At 38.5% G+C, this 19,661-nt stretch overlaps 1 protein-coding gene across 3 annotated transcripts in view; it reads left to right on the top strand.

The window, feature by feature from the left end:
• The window catches only part of LOC121313347 (transportin-1), a 37,892-nt gene extending 18,231 nt beyond the window's left edge, over nucleotides 1-19,661 (top strand). For 2 of the 3 annotated variants that reach the window (XM_041245769.1, XM_041245775.1), the window contains exons 9-25: nucleotides 81-199; nucleotides 459-519; nucleotides 949-1,117; nucleotides 3,891-4,043; nucleotides 4,641-4,866; nucleotides 6,003-6,174; nucleotides 6,276-6,362; nucleotides 8,146-8,253; nucleotides 9,440-9,598; nucleotides 13,405-13,492; nucleotides 13,589-13,687; nucleotides 14,044-14,139; nucleotides 16,389-16,464; nucleotides 17,567-17,666; nucleotides 17,790-17,864; nucleotides 18,275-18,411; nucleotides 18,926-19,661. In XM_041245769.1, coding sequence (XP_041101703.1) covers nucleotides 81-199; nucleotides 459-519; nucleotides 949-1,117; nucleotides 3,891-4,043; nucleotides 4,641-4,866; nucleotides 6,003-6,174; nucleotides 6,276-6,362; nucleotides 8,146-8,253; nucleotides 9,440-9,598; nucleotides 13,405-13,492; nucleotides 13,589-13,687; nucleotides 14,044-14,139; nucleotides 16,389-16,464; nucleotides 17,567-17,666; nucleotides 17,790-17,864; nucleotides 18,275-18,382 — 1,896 coding nt within the window. In that variant the 3' untranslated portion in view covers nucleotides 18,383-18,411; nucleotides 18,926-19,661. Of the gene's footprint in view, nucleotides 1-80; nucleotides 200-458; nucleotides 520-948; nucleotides 1,118-3,890; nucleotides 4,044-4,640; nucleotides 4,867-6,002; nucleotides 6,175-6,275; nucleotides 6,363-8,145; nucleotides 8,254-9,439; nucleotides 9,599-13,404; nucleotides 13,493-13,588; nucleotides 13,688-14,043; nucleotides 14,140-16,388; nucleotides 16,465-17,566; nucleotides 17,667-17,789; nucleotides 17,865-18,274; nucleotides 18,412-18,925 lie in introns of those variants that run through there. The other variant, XM_041245783.1, reaches the window with a different exon arrangement.

The following is a 19,661-nucleotide window of genomic DNA, read 5'->3' on the forward strand; positions in this document are numbered from 1 at the left end:
TGCCACATAACATACCATTTATAGTACTACCATGGTTGTTTGTTATACTAATTATACACCATCTTTTATTTTTTTTCTAGTACATGTTGCAAAGAACCCAGGACCAAGATGAGAATGTAGCTTTGGAAGCTTGTGAGTTTTGGTTGACGCTAGCTGAGCAGCCGGTCTGTAAAGAAGTGCTTTGTGTACACCTTTCGAAGTAAGTTCAAATTTGCTCTGCTGTAATGTGAAGGGCGTCATCATTAGAACAGTGAATGCATAGAGGCCAGTGTTCCATTTGTGTTGGTGGGGATGCTCTTGGTGGGGATGCATGTGCTGGGTAACAGGGATATAGTATGTATGCACAGTATACTGTGGGAATTTAAATTCATAAACGGCGTAATTATATAAAATTGTAATTATATGAACTATGTATTTATATCTTTAGTTAAAGCTTCTTTTGTTTGCATCTGTTCCAGGTTAATCCCTGTTCTTGTAAATGGTATGAAGTACTCTGAAATTGACATTATTCTGCTCAAGGTGGGTTAAACAATTATTCTGCATCACTAATAAGGTCATAATTAAAAATGACATCTATATATATTTACGATATTGATATACCGATTTACTCCAATTTCTACTTTTGCTGGGATATGCATGTTACTAATTGTTTGTAGAGGATCAGTTATGTGCAGCCAGTTTTATTGTGAGTGGGAGCCACAAAGAATGACTGGCATAAGATCACACAGTTAAGGTGGGGGTGGTAGACCAACTATTTGAGAGATTCGAAGGTGATGCCTTGCTATGTTGTATGTTGTATCACTAAAAGTGTTTGAGATGCATACTTGATAATTGCAGGGTAAGAGAAACCTGCTCGTTTTGCGTTGCCGTAAAGTTTTGGTTCCCAGTGCACCGTTCATTTTCCTCTGGCCCGACTGGTTGCTAATCTAGTTTTCTTTGTCTTTTAAGGGAGACGTGGAGGAGGATGAAGCGATTCCGGACAGCGAGCAAGACATCCGGCCCCGTTTCCACCGCTCTCGCACAGTGGCACAGCAGCATGAGGCAGACGGCATTGAGGAGGATGACGATGATGACGATGAACTTGATGATGACGACACTATTTCCGACTGGAATTTGAGTAGGAGCAATTACCTGTTTGCAATTTTTTATTTATTTATTTTTTAAACATTGCATATATAAAATGTACACCGTATTACTTCAATTTGGCACTGCTGCATTTATTTTAAATTGATTAAAATGACTGCGGCCCTTAAACGAGGGGAGGTCATTATTATTAGTAATACTATGATTTACAAACACTGCAATATACAGCTTTGCTGTACGGTAGCTGTACAGGGATGCCATGTCCACTTCGCCAAATTGAGTGACTTTGAAAACCCAGCCTGCCATGGTTTTTATTTATTTATTTTTTCTATGTTGAACTTTTATTTTTACAGTGTAAATTTTTTTGTAATACATGGTCCACTCAATAAAATAAGACAAAAAGGACATATTGTGTGGCACTTCCATAATTTATTTACAGTATTACAAAGCAGTTCTCATCGCCTGTAGTGCTTGCTGTGATTTGATGTTGTCAGTGAAAGGTGACATATGTCATTCATTTGAACCTGCGCTTAGTATACTGTAATCCTGACTTTTTTTTGTGGTTTATGGTAATATTACCATGTGTAAAATTAAGTAAAAGCAGTAAAATTAAAAAAAGCAGTTTTTGACTGTTTGGCTGGTTTTCATAAAGCTTATTCCGGCAACAAATATCTGACAAAGTTCTGTCAAAATTGTGCACGAAGCTTGGTTATGGCGGCGAAAAAAAATCATAGAGTTTAGCTTTTAAGCTGAAAGCTGTTGAGCTGGCAGATCAGAAGGGGAAGAGACCAGCTGGAAGAGAAGTTGATGAGCATCGCATTAGGGAATGGAGGAAGCAACTACCTCAACTTCAAGAAGAGAACGCAGGGGAGGTCGCCCTGAGAGAAGCTTATCAACTGGATATTGAGACCGACGGAGACAGTTAAGGGTAACACGAAAAGCAATTGCTTTGAAGGCAAAATTCCTGTGTGCAGCACCCAGCTTCAAGGCAAGCTGTGGAAAAAGTTTGACGATTCGTGCTAAAACCACAACTGGGCAAAGGCTTCAGAAGAGAGCACGGTTTGTTAATTTTTGCCAGACTCTGAGAGAACATTTACAGCTCGCTCTCTGATATCGGAGGGATGGATGAGACAGCGGTCTGGGCAGACATGCTAGCTGAGTGTACAGTTGAGTTTCGTGGGGTTAAGCAAGTACCGATTATAACAGCAGGTCACGAGAAAAGCAGGGTGACAGTTTGGTTGGCTGCAATGGCTGCAAGCTTCCACCGTTTGTTGTTTTTAAAGGGAAACGAATGCTGAGGGATGTTCGGAAGTAACAATTGAATTTTCTCCAAATGGATGGACGAATCCTGACGCAACGAAACCGTGGATTCGACTGGTTTGGGGAGGGTTTAACTTTCGAACAAGACTTTTTGTATGGGATGCATGTCGAGGTCATCTAACGGTTGAGGTAGTGCAACTCTACAGGAGGCAAGAACAAAAACAGCTTCCATTCCTGGCAGCTGTACAAGCTTTTTTTGTTTCTTGGAATGCTCCTTTTAAATCAAAGTATCATGAATTCTATGAGGAGTGGCTGCAAGTACCTGCACGTGCACACGGAAATCCGGGCTCTACGCTTCTTAAGATGGTGGAGTGGATAAAAAAAAGCATGGGAAATGTTGCACAGCAACATCATTTGAAACTTGTGGAATAATGACTGCTGACCCGGATCTAATACACTGTACAAAGAGTGGAGGAATAGCAGAAGCTGCACGGGAGCTCATCCTTCCCAATACCAGCACACCTAATGGCTATAGAAGTGAAGAGGAGGAAAATGAGGAGCTGGAGGAGAACGATACAGATGAAGCTGTGTTTGAATAGATGAGGACACATACCAGTACCGGTAGCTTATAGCAGACCGGTCCTTCTGTTGTTTTTTGTTTGTGGTCTAGTTTGCAGTATTTAAGTTTTTATTTATTTATTTATTGATTTGTTTATTTTCTGAAAAGATTACCCGTATTTCAGAAAAGGAAAAAAATAACTGAAACGTTTGACTGAAATAGCTGGGTAGCAGTATTATGGTATGTTTTATTTCCATGAATTAAATTGTATTTAAATAATGTTTACCGTATTTAAGTTTATTCAGTTTTTGTTTCTGTTTGTAATGTTATGCTGTACTGTAAGTGTTTATTTACTGTGTAAACACCTTAATGTTTCTTTATTTATAGCGACGTTAATTCAAGGGTGGCATCTATTATAAAGCTGATCTATGACTACCGCCTCAATACGAGGGCGGCTCGAACTTGAAGTAATACAGTATATAATTGTTTTTTTATGATTTATTTTTACTCTATTTGAACAGATGCAATATTAGCTATTTGTTGGACATACCCAATCCATCGATTTGAAACTGTTCAAACATGAAGATTAACAAATCTGTTTTATAGTGGTAGAAATATAATGGTTATATATGAGAGTACAAAATAAAATACATATTGTAAAGCTCACGGCAATGTGTTTATGTATTAATTCATTTTGTTTATTTTTCACTGAGTAATGCAGGGAAAGATTTCAAAATGTCACATTTTTCAATGTCAGTTTTCCATTAAGTATATGGAAAAACTACAACGCGGTGTGTAATTCAATATGTTAATGTAACATCTTTCAGCAGGTTCAACTTTATGAAGCAGAATGAGTTAACTATATATAGCGATAGAAAACTTTTGGCCATAGCTGTACATGTAATTGAGGTGACTTGTTGCGGTTCAGATGGACTAGGCTAGCTGTTCAAGTTGCACGCTGTCTAACCTCGTCCCTCTCTCACTGTAGGGAAATGTTCTGCAGCTGCGCTGGATGTCCTTGCTAATGTGTTCCGGGACGAGCTCCTGCCTCACCTCCTTCCTCTGCTGAAGGAGCTGCTCTTCCATCCCGAATGGGTGATCAAGGAGTCCGGCATCTTGGTTCTGGGAGCCATTGCTGAAGGCCAGTAAAAGCCTTCTCTGGCACTCTTCTTTCAGTCCTATTGCTTCCACTTGCTGCAGGATCTTTACCCGAAACTGGATGCAATTCATGCGGCACATCTCAAACCGCTTTACAGTAAAAACACACTGGCACATAATCGTAAACAGTCGCACAGACTATACATATTAAAACATATTGAACAGAACACACATGCTATATAAATACATAAAAACAGTTCTCCTAGATAGGCTGATATGCCAATTTAAAAAGATGCGTAAAGCGCCTTAATTGTCTGTGGAAGAGCATTCCATAACTTGGGTGCTTATCAGCAGAATGCCCTATTTCCCACAGACTAGAGCCTACTATTGGTTTGTTTGTTTGTTATCTCTGCACTACCCAGTCAGACGCATCATTACTTATTAATTATTCCCATTGCTTTATGAACATACAGCAGCATTATGTGAAGCTTCTATAGTTGTCACGCAACTCAGTAGTCCAATCCTAACTCCGTCGATCACGCAGCTTAGTTGCACGCGAATAATGACGGGATGATTTTTTTGCATCAAATTATTGAAATGAACATGACGGACCTACATTTCTATTGTGTTCTTCTCCCAGGTTGCATGCAGGGTATGATCCTGTATCTCCCGGAGCTTATCCCCCACCTCGTTCAGTGCCTGTCTGACAAGAAGGCTCTTGTCCGCTCCATTACATGCTGGACCCTTAGCCGCTATGCACACTGGGTTGTCAGTCAGCCCCCAGACACCTACTTGAAGCCGCTAATGACCGAACTGCTGAAACGCATCCTGGACGGCAACAAACGAGTACAGGAAGCGGCCTGCAGGTGAGACACGCAGGTTTCAGACTGATGGTCACACACAGCTAAACTATATTGAGAGGATTCATTGACTAGCCTTTTAAAAAGAGTGTCCGTTCCCCAGCGATGATTCATTCAGTATTAGAATTCCTTAAGTCTTGACAGTAGTATCCTGCTTTCTGTTAGAGTTGTCTTTGTGAACTGTGGAGGGTAATGCCTTAAGTGAAAGTTTAATAAAGCACATTTTCTAACTGCTTAACACCATTTTAACAGTGTGCTTGAGCTACTTTATTAGCGTTGTGGTTGGTTTCAGGTTGATAAAAATGGTGGAGGCAGGTTTTTGATGTAATATAAAACATAGTCTAGACGAGTTATTTTGGTACAATCGCTGGTGCCGTCTGATGGTATTGAGATGAAATGTCGAGCCTGTGCTTTTTGAAAGGTTTCACTGAAGGCACTGTTAATGTTGAGGTCCAGTTTCCACCACTGTGTAAATGTTAAAAGTGAATTATGTGATGATACTATACCCTGGTCATACATTGCAGTGCCATCAGTAAGAATATTTTTCATCTCAAGTGGTGGTGTGTTGATGTCAGAAAACGGCCTTGGTAAAGAAATAATGGAATTTATTGACCTTGCCATATTACAAGCCTGCATGTTGTGATTTAAAGTAATGTGTCTGCTTTTCCATGAAGAGTCAGGGGGAGGGGTGAGGTTGTTGTTGTTTGGTGTTTATGCGTTGAGGGATTGTGTTTTCACACAACCCACTGCATGTCAAGGTGTAATATTGCACTGAATTTTGAAGAGGCGGATATTTGGAAAACAGATTCCATTGCTCTTTACGTCCAATTATGTTTTAAAAACGTTTTATTCACATTCAAAATTGTATGTATAAAACCAATTGGGGAAAGAAGTTCGATCAGCCGTGAAGGTTTCAGATGTTAATGTTGTCTGGACTGTCAGAGCTTGTGTCAAGAAAATGTGCGTTTGCGTCATCACACATTACCATTCCTATGACTCCTGTGATGTGTTTGCATACATGATGTGGAGCACTATTCAAAACACGACATTCATATTTTTCACCGGATAGCTTTAGTTTTGGATGTAAGACAGATAACAACCCCTCGCCATTTTAAAGAGTTTTCTTTCTAATTCTCCCTCAGTGCCTTTGCTACACTAGAAGAGGAGGCCTGTACAGAGTTAGTGCCCTACCTCGGTTATATACTCGACACCCTTGTATTCGCTTTTAGCAAATACCAGCACAAGAACCTGCTCATCCTGTATGATGCTATAGGCACTCTTGCTGACTCAGTAGGCCACCATTTGAACAAGCCGGTAAGACATTTTGCACTTTTGTGGTTGTTTTGTTTTTGTTTTATGGAGATTTATTTATTAAGAAAAATTACAAAAGTGTACCCCCCCCCACCAATCTGCAGGAGTACATAGAGATGCTGATGCCTCCCCTCATCCAGAAATGGAACCAGCTGAAGGATGAAGACAAGGATCTGTTTCCTCTGCTGGAGGTACCTCCTGCACGTGACTGTAAACTGCTTGGGCCAAAGCAATGGGCCAAACTCAAATGTGTGAAAGTGAAATTCACATCTGTGAATCCTGTGAGGTTTCTTAAAGTATACATAATGGAGTTTGTGTTTTGAAAGCAACCAACAGTTGTTCCATCAGTTGGAGGATAGATCATTGATAATTTTAAGACATTGTCAGGGTTCTCCCCAGGCCTTTTCAGCCGAACGGGCTGCCCAGCAAAGTGGCTGTCTCCGCCCGGCTGAAAAAACCTGATCCGCCTGTCTTGCAGATGCTACTGTGCCTTTAACAATAAGGATTGATTGCGCTTTTAGCAGATTAGATCAGTTGCTTGTTGCTGGGTGAAAAAAAAATCTTGGAACTGCATGACAGCTGTGTTATGTCTTGACAAAACATTAAACCAGTCAGAGTTGGAGGGGTGGGTTTTCTGTGTTAAGCATGTCGTGAGGCTGAAACGTTAATTGACAGCTAAAAAAATAACCAATTATTTTCAAAGCAAAAATAGTGACAGTGAATGCAGGGGGTCAAAATATGCAGACGATTGGCGCAATCCACCGCATAGTACTATATTTGCACCAGCTACTTTAATTAAAAAAATATTAAGATTATTTTCGGGTATTATTGTCCATTTTTTCTCGTATTATTGTACTCTAAGGTGATCTATAGTATATAGTGGCTATACGTATAAAAAAAAAGCATATTCCTTTTGTTGTGATATCATAGCAATATGTACTCAGGTGCTTGTGATATTGGGGGTTCATTTATAGAGGCTGTACACCTTTAAGAAGAAAGGTGTGATGGGATATCGGCTGTTGTCACCCAACATACATTTGCTTAAGTGCAGAGGTGCTGGATTATTACACTGCGGTTTCATGCAACAGTTCTGATGCTGACCAAATGTGTTTGAGTACTGTGTTAAAAAAATGGTTAAAATGAACAGTTACATTAGAAAAAATGTAGAACAGAGAAAAACAAAAATAGATGTGCATTAACAAAATGCCCTGAAAACTTAACATAAAGAAAACAATTTAAATGAAGCAATAATCACAATAACTAAGCTAAAAAGGGAGTGAAAAGGTTACCAGTTTTTTTTTTTTTGTGTGACGCTATATTATCTTTCCCCAGTCAAATCATAGAGTGTATAAATAAGCACGGTAACTTACAATAATAAACAGTAATGAAAAAGAAAATGTAGAACATAAAAAAGCGCAACCAGATACAGTCAACAAAAGACAACACATTATTCAAATTCATTGTCTTATTATATGTTTAAGGTAAGGCGAGTTTATTTTTCCATTAAAATTGCTCCCGGGAATAATGTCCTGCCGCCCGGCTGTACAGAATTTCTGGGGAGAACTCTGACTGAAAGGTAACATTTAGTGTGTTTTTTGTTATCTTTTAGGTGCATTTTGGTTTTTTACATTTAAATTCATTCTCTACTGTATTCTAATAGCATTAGGTTTCCATTGTAGTGACTCGTGGGTTATCTGTATTTCATCAGTCTGGTGGAACTTTCTGTGGGTTCTGCACGCTGATTTGGCTGCTTTTATATTCAATATTTATACACATGCTATTTTTAATTTCAAACATTGCGTGAATAAGAAAACAAGTCAACAAATATATTGCTGTTCATCTTATTGAAAAAAAAAAAAAAAAAAAAATGCACAGGAGTTTTGTGATAGCTTCTTCTATTGTAAACAAGCCCACTGCCACACGTGCTTGATTTGTGTTTAAGCTGCAGATTGTTCTGTTTTTTGTTCACAACAGTGCCTGTCTTCAGTTGCCACTGCCCTGCAGTCTGGCTTCCTCCCATACTGTGAGCCTGTGTACCAGCGCTGTGTGAACCTGGTACAGAAAACTCTAGCACAAGCCATGGCAAGTATTTAAGAGGTTCCTGTATTCATAAGCGTGTTGAATTTGTTAGCTAGGTTATAGCTCCAGTGTTTGTTCTTGTACTGGATTTAAGACAGTTTTACCTTTTTCTGGGTCAAATTTAAGACTCCCATTTTCCAGCAAATTAACAGCGTTTAGTGTGACGCAACCCTCCCGTTATTTGGGTAAATTGCAATACTTACAGGAAAACCTGTGGATCGTGCGGAAAATATCCTCTATTTAAGTTTTCCTGTAAATTTGAACGTGGCATTGTAATTGTACTTTTGGTTTTTTTTGGGACTGCAAAGAATTGCATTAGACTTCTGTTTGGGACTTGTTGCTATCTCAGTGCTGCCTAAAAGGTAGTCTAAGAAACTGTGTAAAGTGAGGCTCCATCCTGTGGTTTCGATATAAAGCCGGGACCTGCTACTCAACTGAAGAAGGGGTCTAGCAGAGGGGCTTGCAGTGAGACCGAAGTGGGAGCTCTATTGCCTAAAGGAAGCCTGTGAGAGGGGCCAACGCATGATAAAGATATAAATACTACTTTAGTTTCTGCCCTGCCCCCCTTGGTTCTAAAAGTAAGATTTGCTGAGGTGTTTAGTTAGATGCATTCTCTAAATAGGAGCCTGGAAGCCAGTTACTAGTTTGAAGCCAAAATAGCTCATCTGTGTGTGTAGCACAGCTTAACTGTGTCGACTGTCTGACAACTGGCATTCAACCAAGAGTGGAAGAAAGCAATGGTCACCCCGGTACAGAACATGCTGTGTTAGTGGTGATAGCGTGTGTAGGATATTAAGCAAATTTGCAAACGTTGGTGGCTTCAGAATAGCAAATCATCTGGCCATATGACCAAACTTTCAGGTGAGCCTCATTCAGAAGGGGGAAGTCAGGTAAATGTTTTTGTCCAGAAATGTAATACGTTTATATTATCAGTTTCAGCTATGAGAACACATACATTCCTTCATTTTGAAGTGTAAAATTTAAGATTTATTTATTTTTTTGCGAACAATTTGTTCAATAGTTTACTCTAACCCATTTTAAAATCATTTTGCTGTTAAAATACCTTCGCCTGTTAGTTCCAGTTAGCATGCAAAGAAATGTCACAGTGGGAAGTTGCAGGGCTTGTAAATGTAACACAGTTAAGTGTGTGGTGTAATCACATTTTTATGAATGACCCTCTCATTGGCAGCTGCACAACGCCCAGCCGGATCAGTATGAAGTGCCAGACAAAGATTTTATGATTGTAGCTCTTGATTTGCTCAGTGGCCTTGCTGAAGGACTCGGCGGCAACATCGAACAGCTGGTGGCACGCAGCAATATTCTGACATTGATGTATCAGTGTATGCAGGTAATGGACAATTTTATGTATTTATTTATTTACCTGTTTATTTATTTTATGGTTGCTAGATTGGTAATTCGGGAGACTATAGTTTCAAGCATGCCATGAGCATCTGCTGCTTTTTGGCTACTCACTAACTGGCTTGGCTCTAAAGGGGCCACCATCAGAGATTTTAAAAGTACATTTCTTACGCAGTTCATGGATTTTGAATTGCCCTGGTGACATTATGAAGGGAACACCTATACACAACACACTGGGCTGAGGTGATTGGAGCTTGTTTCACAAAGGCCATGGAATGATAACTAATAGATGGAATAACTGGTTTTGGTCTCCCTGTTCCTACAAGCGTGCTTCAAGTATACATGCACTAGCATTCAGAATTGAAATTGGAGCCTTTTCCTTTTTGACGTGTCAGGGCTGGAATAAGTCTAGCTAGCTATAGCTTCACTTCAATCAATCTTTATATAGTGCCTTTCATAGTGGAACACCATCACAAAGCACTTTAGAATATGCAGTAAATACCAGAAAATCCATAATACTTCAAATAGAGAAATGCATAATACATGATATACAGTAAAAAAAACAAAAAACAATGCACGATACATTAAATACAGTGGAAAGTACATAATACATAGTAGTAGCATGGTACTACTGAACCAGGTAACTACAGACCAGTAAGCCTGACTTCTATTATATGCAAACTTATGGAAACTATAATAAGATCCAAAATGGAAAATTACCTATATGGTAACAGGGTACTGGGAGACAGTCAACATGGTTTTAGGAAAGGGAGATCGTGCCTAACTAACTTGCTTGATTTTTTTGAGGATGCAACATCGATAATGGATAATTGCAAAGCATATGACATGGTTTATTTAGATTTCCAGAAAGCTTTTGACAAAAGTCCCGCACAAAAGATTAATTCTCAAACTGAACACAGTTGGGATTCAAGGAAACACATGTACATGGATTAGGGAGTGGTTAACATGTAGAAAACAGAAAGTACTGATTAGAGGAAAAACCTCAGAATGGAGTGTGGTAACCAGCGGTGTACCACAGGGATCAGTATTAGGTCCTTTGCTATTCCTAATCTACATTAATGATTTAGATTCTGGTATAGTAAGCAAACTTGTTAAATTTGCAGACGACACAAAAGTAGGAGGAGTGGCAAACACTGTTGCAGCAGCAAAGGTCATTCAAAATGATCTAGACAAGATTCAGAACTGGGCAGACACATGGCAAATGACATTTAATAGAGAAAAGTGTAAGGTACTGCACACAGGAAATAAAAATGTACATTATAAATATATGGGAGATATTGAAATTGGAGAAGGAATCTATGAAAAAGACCTAGGAGTTTTTGTTGACTCAGAAATGTCTTCATCTAGACAATGTGGGGAAGCTATAAAAAAGGCTAACAAGATGCTCGGATACATTGTGAAAAGTGTTGAATTTAAATCAAGGGAAGTAATGTTAAAACTGTACAATGCACTAGTAAGACCTCATCTTGAATATTGTGTTCAGTTCTGGTCACCTCGCTATAAAAAAGATATTGCTGCTCTAGAAAGAGTGCAAAGAAGAGCGACCAGAATTATTCCGGGCTTAAAAGGCATGTCATATGCAGACAGGCTAAAAGAATTGAATCTGTTCAGTCTTGAACAAAGAAGACTACATGGCGACCTAATTCAAGCATTCAAAATTCTAAAAGGTATTGACAGTGTCGACCCAAGGGACTTTTTCAGCCTGAAAAAAGAAACAAGGACCAGGGGTCACAAATGGAGTTTAGAAAAAGGGGCATTCAGAACAGAAAATAGGAGACACTTTTTTACACAGAGAATTGTGAGGGTCTGGAATCAACTTCCCAGTAATGTTGTTGAAGCTGACACCCTGGGATCCTTCAAGAAGCTGCTTGATGAGATTTTGGGATCAATAAGCTACTAACAACCAAACGAGCAAGATGGGCCGAATGGCCTCCTCTCGTTTGTAAACTTTCTTATGTTCTTACCTGAAATAGTACATTAAATACAGTGGAAAGTGCATAACACATGAAATAGTACAATAAATAAAGTGGAAAGTGCATAGTACATGATGGTAACATATGTGAAATAGTAGCAGCAGCTAATAGCAGATATCAGGCTTAAGGAGCATGGAAAGCAAGAGAGAACAGGTGGGTTTTGAAAGTTGATTTCAAGTGAGCAATGGTGGGAGCATCACACACCAAGAGTTAGAAAGAGTTCCAAAGAGTTGGAGCCATGAAGCTAAATGAGAATTGTCCAAGTATGGTGCACTTTTGCTTGGGGATAACAAGGCGGCCAGAGTTGGAGGACCTCAGCTTGCAGGCAGGAACATAGCGAATCAGCAGGTTGAGGTGCTCGGGACCTGTGTGATGAAGGGCATTGTAGGTGAGCAAGAGGGTCTTGAACATAATCCCTAACTTTACAGATAGCCAGTGCAGCTGGACTAGATGGGGGGGGTGATGTGATCACGTTTTTTACATCTGGTAAGGATCCTGGCAGCTGCATTATGAACTAGCTGTAGTTAGTTTATGGTGCGTGTCAGGAGACCACCGTGTAGAGAGTTGCAGGAGTCGAGAGGAGACACGCTTGACAAAATATCTACACATCTGGGAGGGAAAGGTAGGGATGCACTTTGGAGATGTTTCCAAGATGGTAGAAGGAAGATTTGACCACAGAGGAGATGTGGGGATCAAAGGAGAGGTTGTTGTCAAGAAGTACACCAAGGCTTCGTACTGTGGAGGAAGGCAGCAGCAGACAGTTTTCAAGCTGCTATATTGAGATTCTTGAGTTGAGTTTTAGATCGTACTAGGAGTTCAGATTTGTTACTGTTCAGTTGAAGAAAATTGGGAGACATCCAGGCCTCAATGAGTTGAATTTCAGGAAGTGGGCCGGACCATGGCAGAGAGAGGCTACCAGGGTCGAATTTTAAGTAGAGCTGGGTGTCATTAGCAGAGGAGTGAAACATGAGGTTGTGTTGGCGGATAAGCTGGCCCAAGGTAAGCATGTAGATATTGAAGAGATGGAGCCCAAGAACAAATCCTTGGGGGACACTGGGTTTGCACCACCACTGCGTCCAGAATAAAAAACAGACTGCATGTGTCCGGATAAGTAAGAGGACATCGGGAGAGACAGGTTCCAGAGATTCCAGCATACTTCTGTAGGCAGTCAATAAGAGTGCCATGATCTGTGGTGATCTAACAGCTGCTTTTGACAAGAAGGACAAGCACAGATGGAGCACCAACATCAGCATTGAGCAGGAGGTTTCAGTACCGTGATGCAGCCGGAAACCAGACTGTAGAGATTCAAGCAGGTAGTTGTCGGTGAGATGTTTCTTCAGCTGACTGGCTACAGCCCTTTGAGAGTTTTTGAGAGAGAATGGAGATTCGAGATGGGACAGAATCTGGTCGGGAGGGTTTTTTGAGTACCCTCGTAACTGGCAAGCTTGAGGGCAGCAAGAACCGAGCCAGAGTTCAGTCTACACACAATCTTATTATGTTTACCCCACAATTAAAAGTAGTGGTTTTCACCTGGAGTAAGGCACAGAAATAGTGGGAAACCTGTGCTCAAAATGGACAGTTCTTCTATGTGAAACTGATTGTAAAGAAGTTTTAAGATGTTCTAGCTTCAGTGACTAACTAATTACTACTAGAGTACAATCACTGGCACAGCATGCTCCATTGAGAATATTTTCTAGCAGAGAGTTTGACAGTCATCTTACAAGCCTTTAAAGATATCTGGTCTTAATATCAAATAAGACTAATATAATAGTGTTGCATTACACTTTCTATTACATTTCAGGATAAAATGCCAGAGGTCCGGCAGAGTTCCTTTGCCTTGTTGGGTGATCTAACTAAGGCATGTTTCCAGCATGTCAAGCCATGCATTGGTAATGTATCAAGAGCATATACAACTCAACTATTGTGAACTTAAAACATCCAGTCATAAATTATACTATGTTGTTTTTTTTTTTTCTTTTACACAGCTGATTTCATGCCAATTTTGGGCACTAACCTCAATCCTGAATTAATTTCTGTGTGCAACAATGCTACATGGGCGATTGGTGAGATTTCAATTCAGATGGGTATGTATCCTGGCAAATATTATATAAAGATAACCAATAAGCCAGAAATCTAACAACAAAAGCATTTCAATGGTAGCACATAGGTTGCCATTTATCTCCTGCTCAAATGTAAAAACTCATTAAAGCTCTTGTCTTGCCTTTGTTGAGACTCCTAACTCCTTTTACGTGTGTTTTTTTTTTTTTTTTTGTACGTCTTAATTCACATTTAACCCTTTATTGCTTAGGAGGAAGGTATGCGTTGCATACTGGAAAGCATTGGATTGTTTTATGCACAATGTTTTTGTATGAAGTGTACCAATCACTTAAGATGGTTTGTTGAGCTGAATCGTGTATTCAAAGGTTTCTCTCTTCTTCAGGTGCTGAAATGCAGCCATACATTTCTATGGTGTTACATCAGCTGGTGGAGATCATCAACAGACCCAATACACCAAAGACGTTATTGGAAAATACAGGTACCATGCAGCACGTCACACGCAGAAGGACTTGGAGTTGTGGTTAAGGGTTTGAACCTCAGTGATGTTGACACATTTTAAATTGACAGCAATTCAGCGTGTTTATTTTAACCTTTTAGAAGATGCATTTACAAGCTTCAGGATTTAATTTATTTTATTTTTACAACTGAGCGCCAAGAAAGTATTTTAATACAGTCCCACAATGAAAATCTAAAAAAGTTTAAAAGTTCATTTTGCTCCACTTTTTTATAAATTCATTAATTTTTTTTCTGTGACTGAGGCTTGTAACTGTATACGCTTGGTATTTATTCCAAAACAGGCCAGCTAAGACTGCTTGATTTACTGATTTATTTTATTTTTTTATATATCATTTTGATACATTGACAAGGTTACCAGCAAAATGTAGCAACTTAGTGCAGATATTGCTTTGAGCTAGAGCAGTAAACCGTCTGAGGCTGCTCAGGATCTTATAGTAACCACGTGTTTTAAGGTAACCATCACACACAACATTAAAACTAACATGCTTCTGTTACTGTGTATCAGATAGGTAGTGCTAGAAGGCACAGGCAGCTCATCTAACATCTATATGTAGCATTAATCCCTCTTACGGTTTCTACTCTATTCATCAGATAAAATGATATGTTTGGTTATAGTATAATAATATTAAATAATAATAATAATAACCTGCAAATGCCATTCTTTTATTAGTTCAACAGTCTACTGCTTCTAGGGTAGAAGAGTTTCTTCTCTGAAATGTAGAAAGGTAGAGGAGTTAGTCCTATTATAGGGCATCTAGATGTGTTTGTTTATTTTTTATTGCTTATTATTGTAACTGTGAATGCTTAGCTGCAAATTGATGTTGAATGTTATTTAGTTAAGGGTGGCAAAAGTTTAATGCAGGATATCTGATCCCTTCACATAGTTGGCAAGTGAGCAGCAAAAACCTGAAATGTAATGTTAAAAGTACATAGGTGTTTGTGAACATTGTATATTCTACTGTAAACACTGTTCTTTTTACTTACACTACTAGTTTTCTTAACTAGAACCGCCGCGGGATTGAGATTTAAAATGTAAACGAATCTGCATACTGTCAATGCAATGAGGTTGTCAGTTTTAAAAAATAAACAAAATAACTCAAAACCCGTCAAAATGACTTCTTGTGTTAAATGATTGTTAACCAAGTCTTTTTAAAATTACTTTTCTTACCTTTTTTTGATCAGATGTAGTCATTTTGATTGAAAGGAGAGTAAATAAAAAAAATGAAAATAAAAAACACTGTACATTTTGTACACCATGCACCGAGATGAGAGTGTGATGTTGATTTCCATGCTCAGATTTATCATGCACCTGGATGTAGACATTTCGGGGAAATAAGTGTCCCGAGTTTTTGGAATAAAGTGAATCAATAGCATTGCTAATAATGTAATTTTAATATTATTTCTTGATTCTTGTCTAAAATTACATAAGTACTCTATTTTTGCAACTGGATCAGTATATCCTGCACTGAACCTAATTCTGATGAGCATTCATCTGCTTTTTGCATGTTTCATTGGATTGTTCATAAATGCCTGTTTTTAATGAGAATGTTGCACAGTGTTTCTTAAACCTAGGTTTCCCTTCTACTTCATACAAATCTGCTAGATCTTAGGGTTCTCCATGTAGTTGGCTTGGAGTAATCCTTAAACCATTTCCTTTTACTTAGGAAAGATGAACCTTTTTGTGAGTTTAAGGGAGAACTGAGAAAGCACAATTTCTAAATAGTTTAATTCTTAATCTGGTCTTTTTTTTACACATTTTATACATTTGTGGTAATTGATACCGGTAATATAGCTTAATTTTTAATGCAGACAGAACTGATTCAAAATGATAAAATCGACAGAAACAAATTTGTAACGGGGAAACTCAGCCGGGTTCTGGGAACAATATAGTTGATTATTCTAATATGTTTCCAGAGAAATGACTTTGTTTGCATTAAATGTTAGTTGCGTTTTCAAGTGTTCTCCCTTAAATGTTTTGTTTATTTTTAGATTGTATCATATTTGACACCCCTCACCCCCACCCACCCTCACTTAGTCTGGGGTGATAGTAGTCTACACTAGTGAAATCTTATGTTTATTATCATACACAGATTCTGTTGATTTCTGTTTCTGAGTTATTTGTTGTTTTTTTCTTTATTTTTTCTCCTCCCCTCATTTGCTCATGTCTTGGTTGGCGTTTGGTGGTGTATAACCGTGATTGCGTTACCTTAGCAATAACAATTGGTCGTCTTGGTTACGTTTGTCCTCAAGAGGTGGCTCCCATGCTACAGCAGTTTATAAGACCCTGGTGTGTATTATTCAATCTTTTTATTTAAATCATTTTTCTCTTTACTCTATCTTTCTCTCTTCACTTTTAAGAAATATTTTCAGTTGAGTCACAGTCGTTAATCCATTGCCAACCATGTGACTAATCTTGTCTTTGTTTATTTTAGGTCTGTGATTTTTTTTTTTTTTTTCTTCAGTAGCATTCATGTATAAATATGTCTATCTATCTGTGTATCTTTATTTGTGGTGTTGTTGCTAACAATGAATTAATGCATGGGATAAGACTGTGACGTGCTTGCTGGTTCAAAAGGCTTGATATGCCAAAGAGTATTACTGGCCCTCCAGAATAATTCCCTGATGCATGTCGGTCTCAGAATGCCCCAAACCTGCATTGGAATAATAGAAAGAGCTGAGAATACGTTGCTATGAGTGAATGTGTGGTGGTTCTCTGTAATCCCTTTCAGAGGTTATCTTGATGTCAGTAAAACTAGGGCATTGTCAGTCACAGGTGAAGCCAGCATAGCAGTAAGGTTAACCGCAAAGTGCTCATTCCTGCCAAGAAAACCACATTGTTGGTGCTGTTTTTTTTTTTTAGTTTTCTTTCTTTTTGTGTACAGCTGCCTTATACTTTGGGGGCTGTGGTCCTCAAAGACAAACATTTATTTAATGTAAAACCTTTTTGGTTTTTTGAACCACTTTTTTTATATGAAGCAATTTTACATTCAGAATAATTTTTGCATATACTATTTCACTATGGGTGCTGCTTTTTTTTTTTTTTTTTTTAAAAACACAATGAAAATCAGATTTTATATAATTTAAGGGAATAAAGTGCTGTTCTTAATTTATTCCATCGCAAGATATGGCTTGAAATACCAAAAGCTGAAGTATTGTGTTTAGTGGGGGTGAAGGGCAGGGGGATATGGAATTGAGAGTGTATACAGAACCTTCAATTGTAAATTTGAGTGCTTCCAACAATAGTATCTCATGCAATAGTAATTAGATGTGATATTTTATTGGATTTTGCCTTTTTAAAATATGCATATGTATTTATTTATTTATTGTAACGAGTGTGATGTGTTGCTGGATCCCCCTTGTTTAAATACATTCATTTTCAAATTTAACAGGTGTACTTCACTACGTAATATACGGGACAATGAAGAAAAAGATTCAGCATTTCGGGGAATCTGCACAATGATCAGTGCCAACCCAGGAGGTGTTGTGCAGGTGACTTGCCCATTTGTCCTTTCCATCCCACCAATATAGCAAAACTTCAGCTTGCTTGAATTTGAATTTATAATTTTTGTAAATGTATGTGAAGCATGTTGTAATCCTCTTTTGCGTTTTCAGGATTTCATATTTTTCTGTGACGCTGTAGCCTCCTGGGTTAGTCCAAAGGATGATCTGCGAGATATGTTCTGTAAGGTAATTGATTTTTTTATGGTAATTGGGATCAGATGGTATTTCTTAACTGAAAGCTGATGTGTGTTGACTGAATGTTCTTGAGGAATTTGCTTCGCCTGTGCATTAGAATAGCTATAGTTTACACCAAAAATCAGGCTGACCCAGGACACCTGAGTAGTTGCACGTACTTGGGGGAATTTTAGCATTAACTTGATTGTACCTATAAGGTGTGTGGGGTATCTCACTTTTTTGTTCCCAGTCGCTGCTTCGTTATATGCAGTTGGAGTTAGATTGCAGCAGGGTGTAACAAGTCAAATAGGAAGAAATTGCCCAGATTCTTTGATATTCTTTTGCATTTTTCATAAGTTGTTGTTTCATTCCGTTTACACACGTTTGTCATGGTATATTACGGAACTCTTGTGTTTTCTCAGATCTTACATGGATTTAAAAACCAGGTTGGAGATGAAAACTGGAAGCGATTTTCAGACCAGTTTCCACTTCCACTGAAGGAACGCCTTGCAGCATACTATGGAGTGTAACAGCATGGTCTGTAGGAGCAGTAATTGGGGTAAGTGCCCTGTGTCTCTGGATTTTGTTTGACCTACTCAATTATATGAAGCTAGAGAAGGTCATAATTACTCTGTGTAAGCTTAGAAATAGCATACATTTGGGTCTAGAACTTAAATGCAGGTAGCTACTGTTAGTTTACTGTTATAGTATGTGATTTTTATAAGCTTTTCTCACTTCTGACTTCATATTCATGGTGCCCATGACCTCTTCAGATTTGGTACACGGCTGTACTTTGATTTAAAAAAAATATATATATATATATTTTTCTTCTCAAAGTTTAAACCTATGGCCATGTCAAGATCACCTGCATTTGCGCGCTATCAATTTACTTCATGTTTACAAATGTTTCAATATGATATTCCATTCCCTCTTGCGTTATGCTTTTGAGTAGTGTTAAAAATCAAGGGATTGATGCATTTAAATTAAGAATTCAAAGATTTGCTAATGTCCTTACCAGTTTCTTAATTTAATTAATCCGTGCCTTCTCAATACTTGTATTTGTGTTTTTGTAGGTCTTTCACTCTGGGAGACAACGGGGAGCCTCTGCACCCAGGGAAATGTTACCCTTTACTGGGGGGGAAGGGTAGACCAGGGGGAACATACAGTACGATCCCAACCCATCTGGGCGGGGTGGGAGGGAGGTGTTAGCCGTCGCACTGTTCAGCTGACGGGGGAACACCTGGAGCAATTGAGGGAGGAAATTTAGTCTTTTTACAGCTCAATATCGGAATAAGAAGCAAATGAAGATATGTTGTCCAATACTAATATAGCACATTGTTTTAAAAATGTAAATTAATTAAAAGAAAAAAAAAAACTCGGGGATACCTTTAAAAGTTTTATAGACAATATTGGCTTTAAAGTATAGGGTTAAGTGCAGATCATTTAAAAATAAATCCATAAATAGCACACTGTAAAAGCCCAAGATGGGATTCTAAATAGCATTGACTGCATTTAAAATAAACCTAGACATAGGCATGGCGAATTCCAGAAAATTGCATGGTATGAAGAATATGAAGTAAAAGCAGTTTCACAAGCTCAGTTACATACTGTACGTCATCAGTGGGCACCTGTTATTAAATTTGGTAGATGGAACAAATTAAATGGTAGAACTAGTGTGTTAAGACCAACAGCCTAGCCAGAAGCCTTATTAGTCAGTTTAGTGTCTTAACTAGTTTTTGCATATCAAGGTAAATACAATTGGCATATCTTGCATACTCCTCAAATACTATAGAGATTATTTTGGAGAGG

This window comes from Polyodon spathula, chromosome 1, assembly GCF_017654505.1.
Source record: "Polyodon spathula isolate WHYD16114869_AA chromosome 1, ASM1765450v1, whole genome shotgun sequence".
NCBI classification, from domain to species: Eukaryota; Metazoa; Chordata; class Actinopteri; order Acipenseriformes; family Polyodontidae; genus Polyodon; species Polyodon spathula.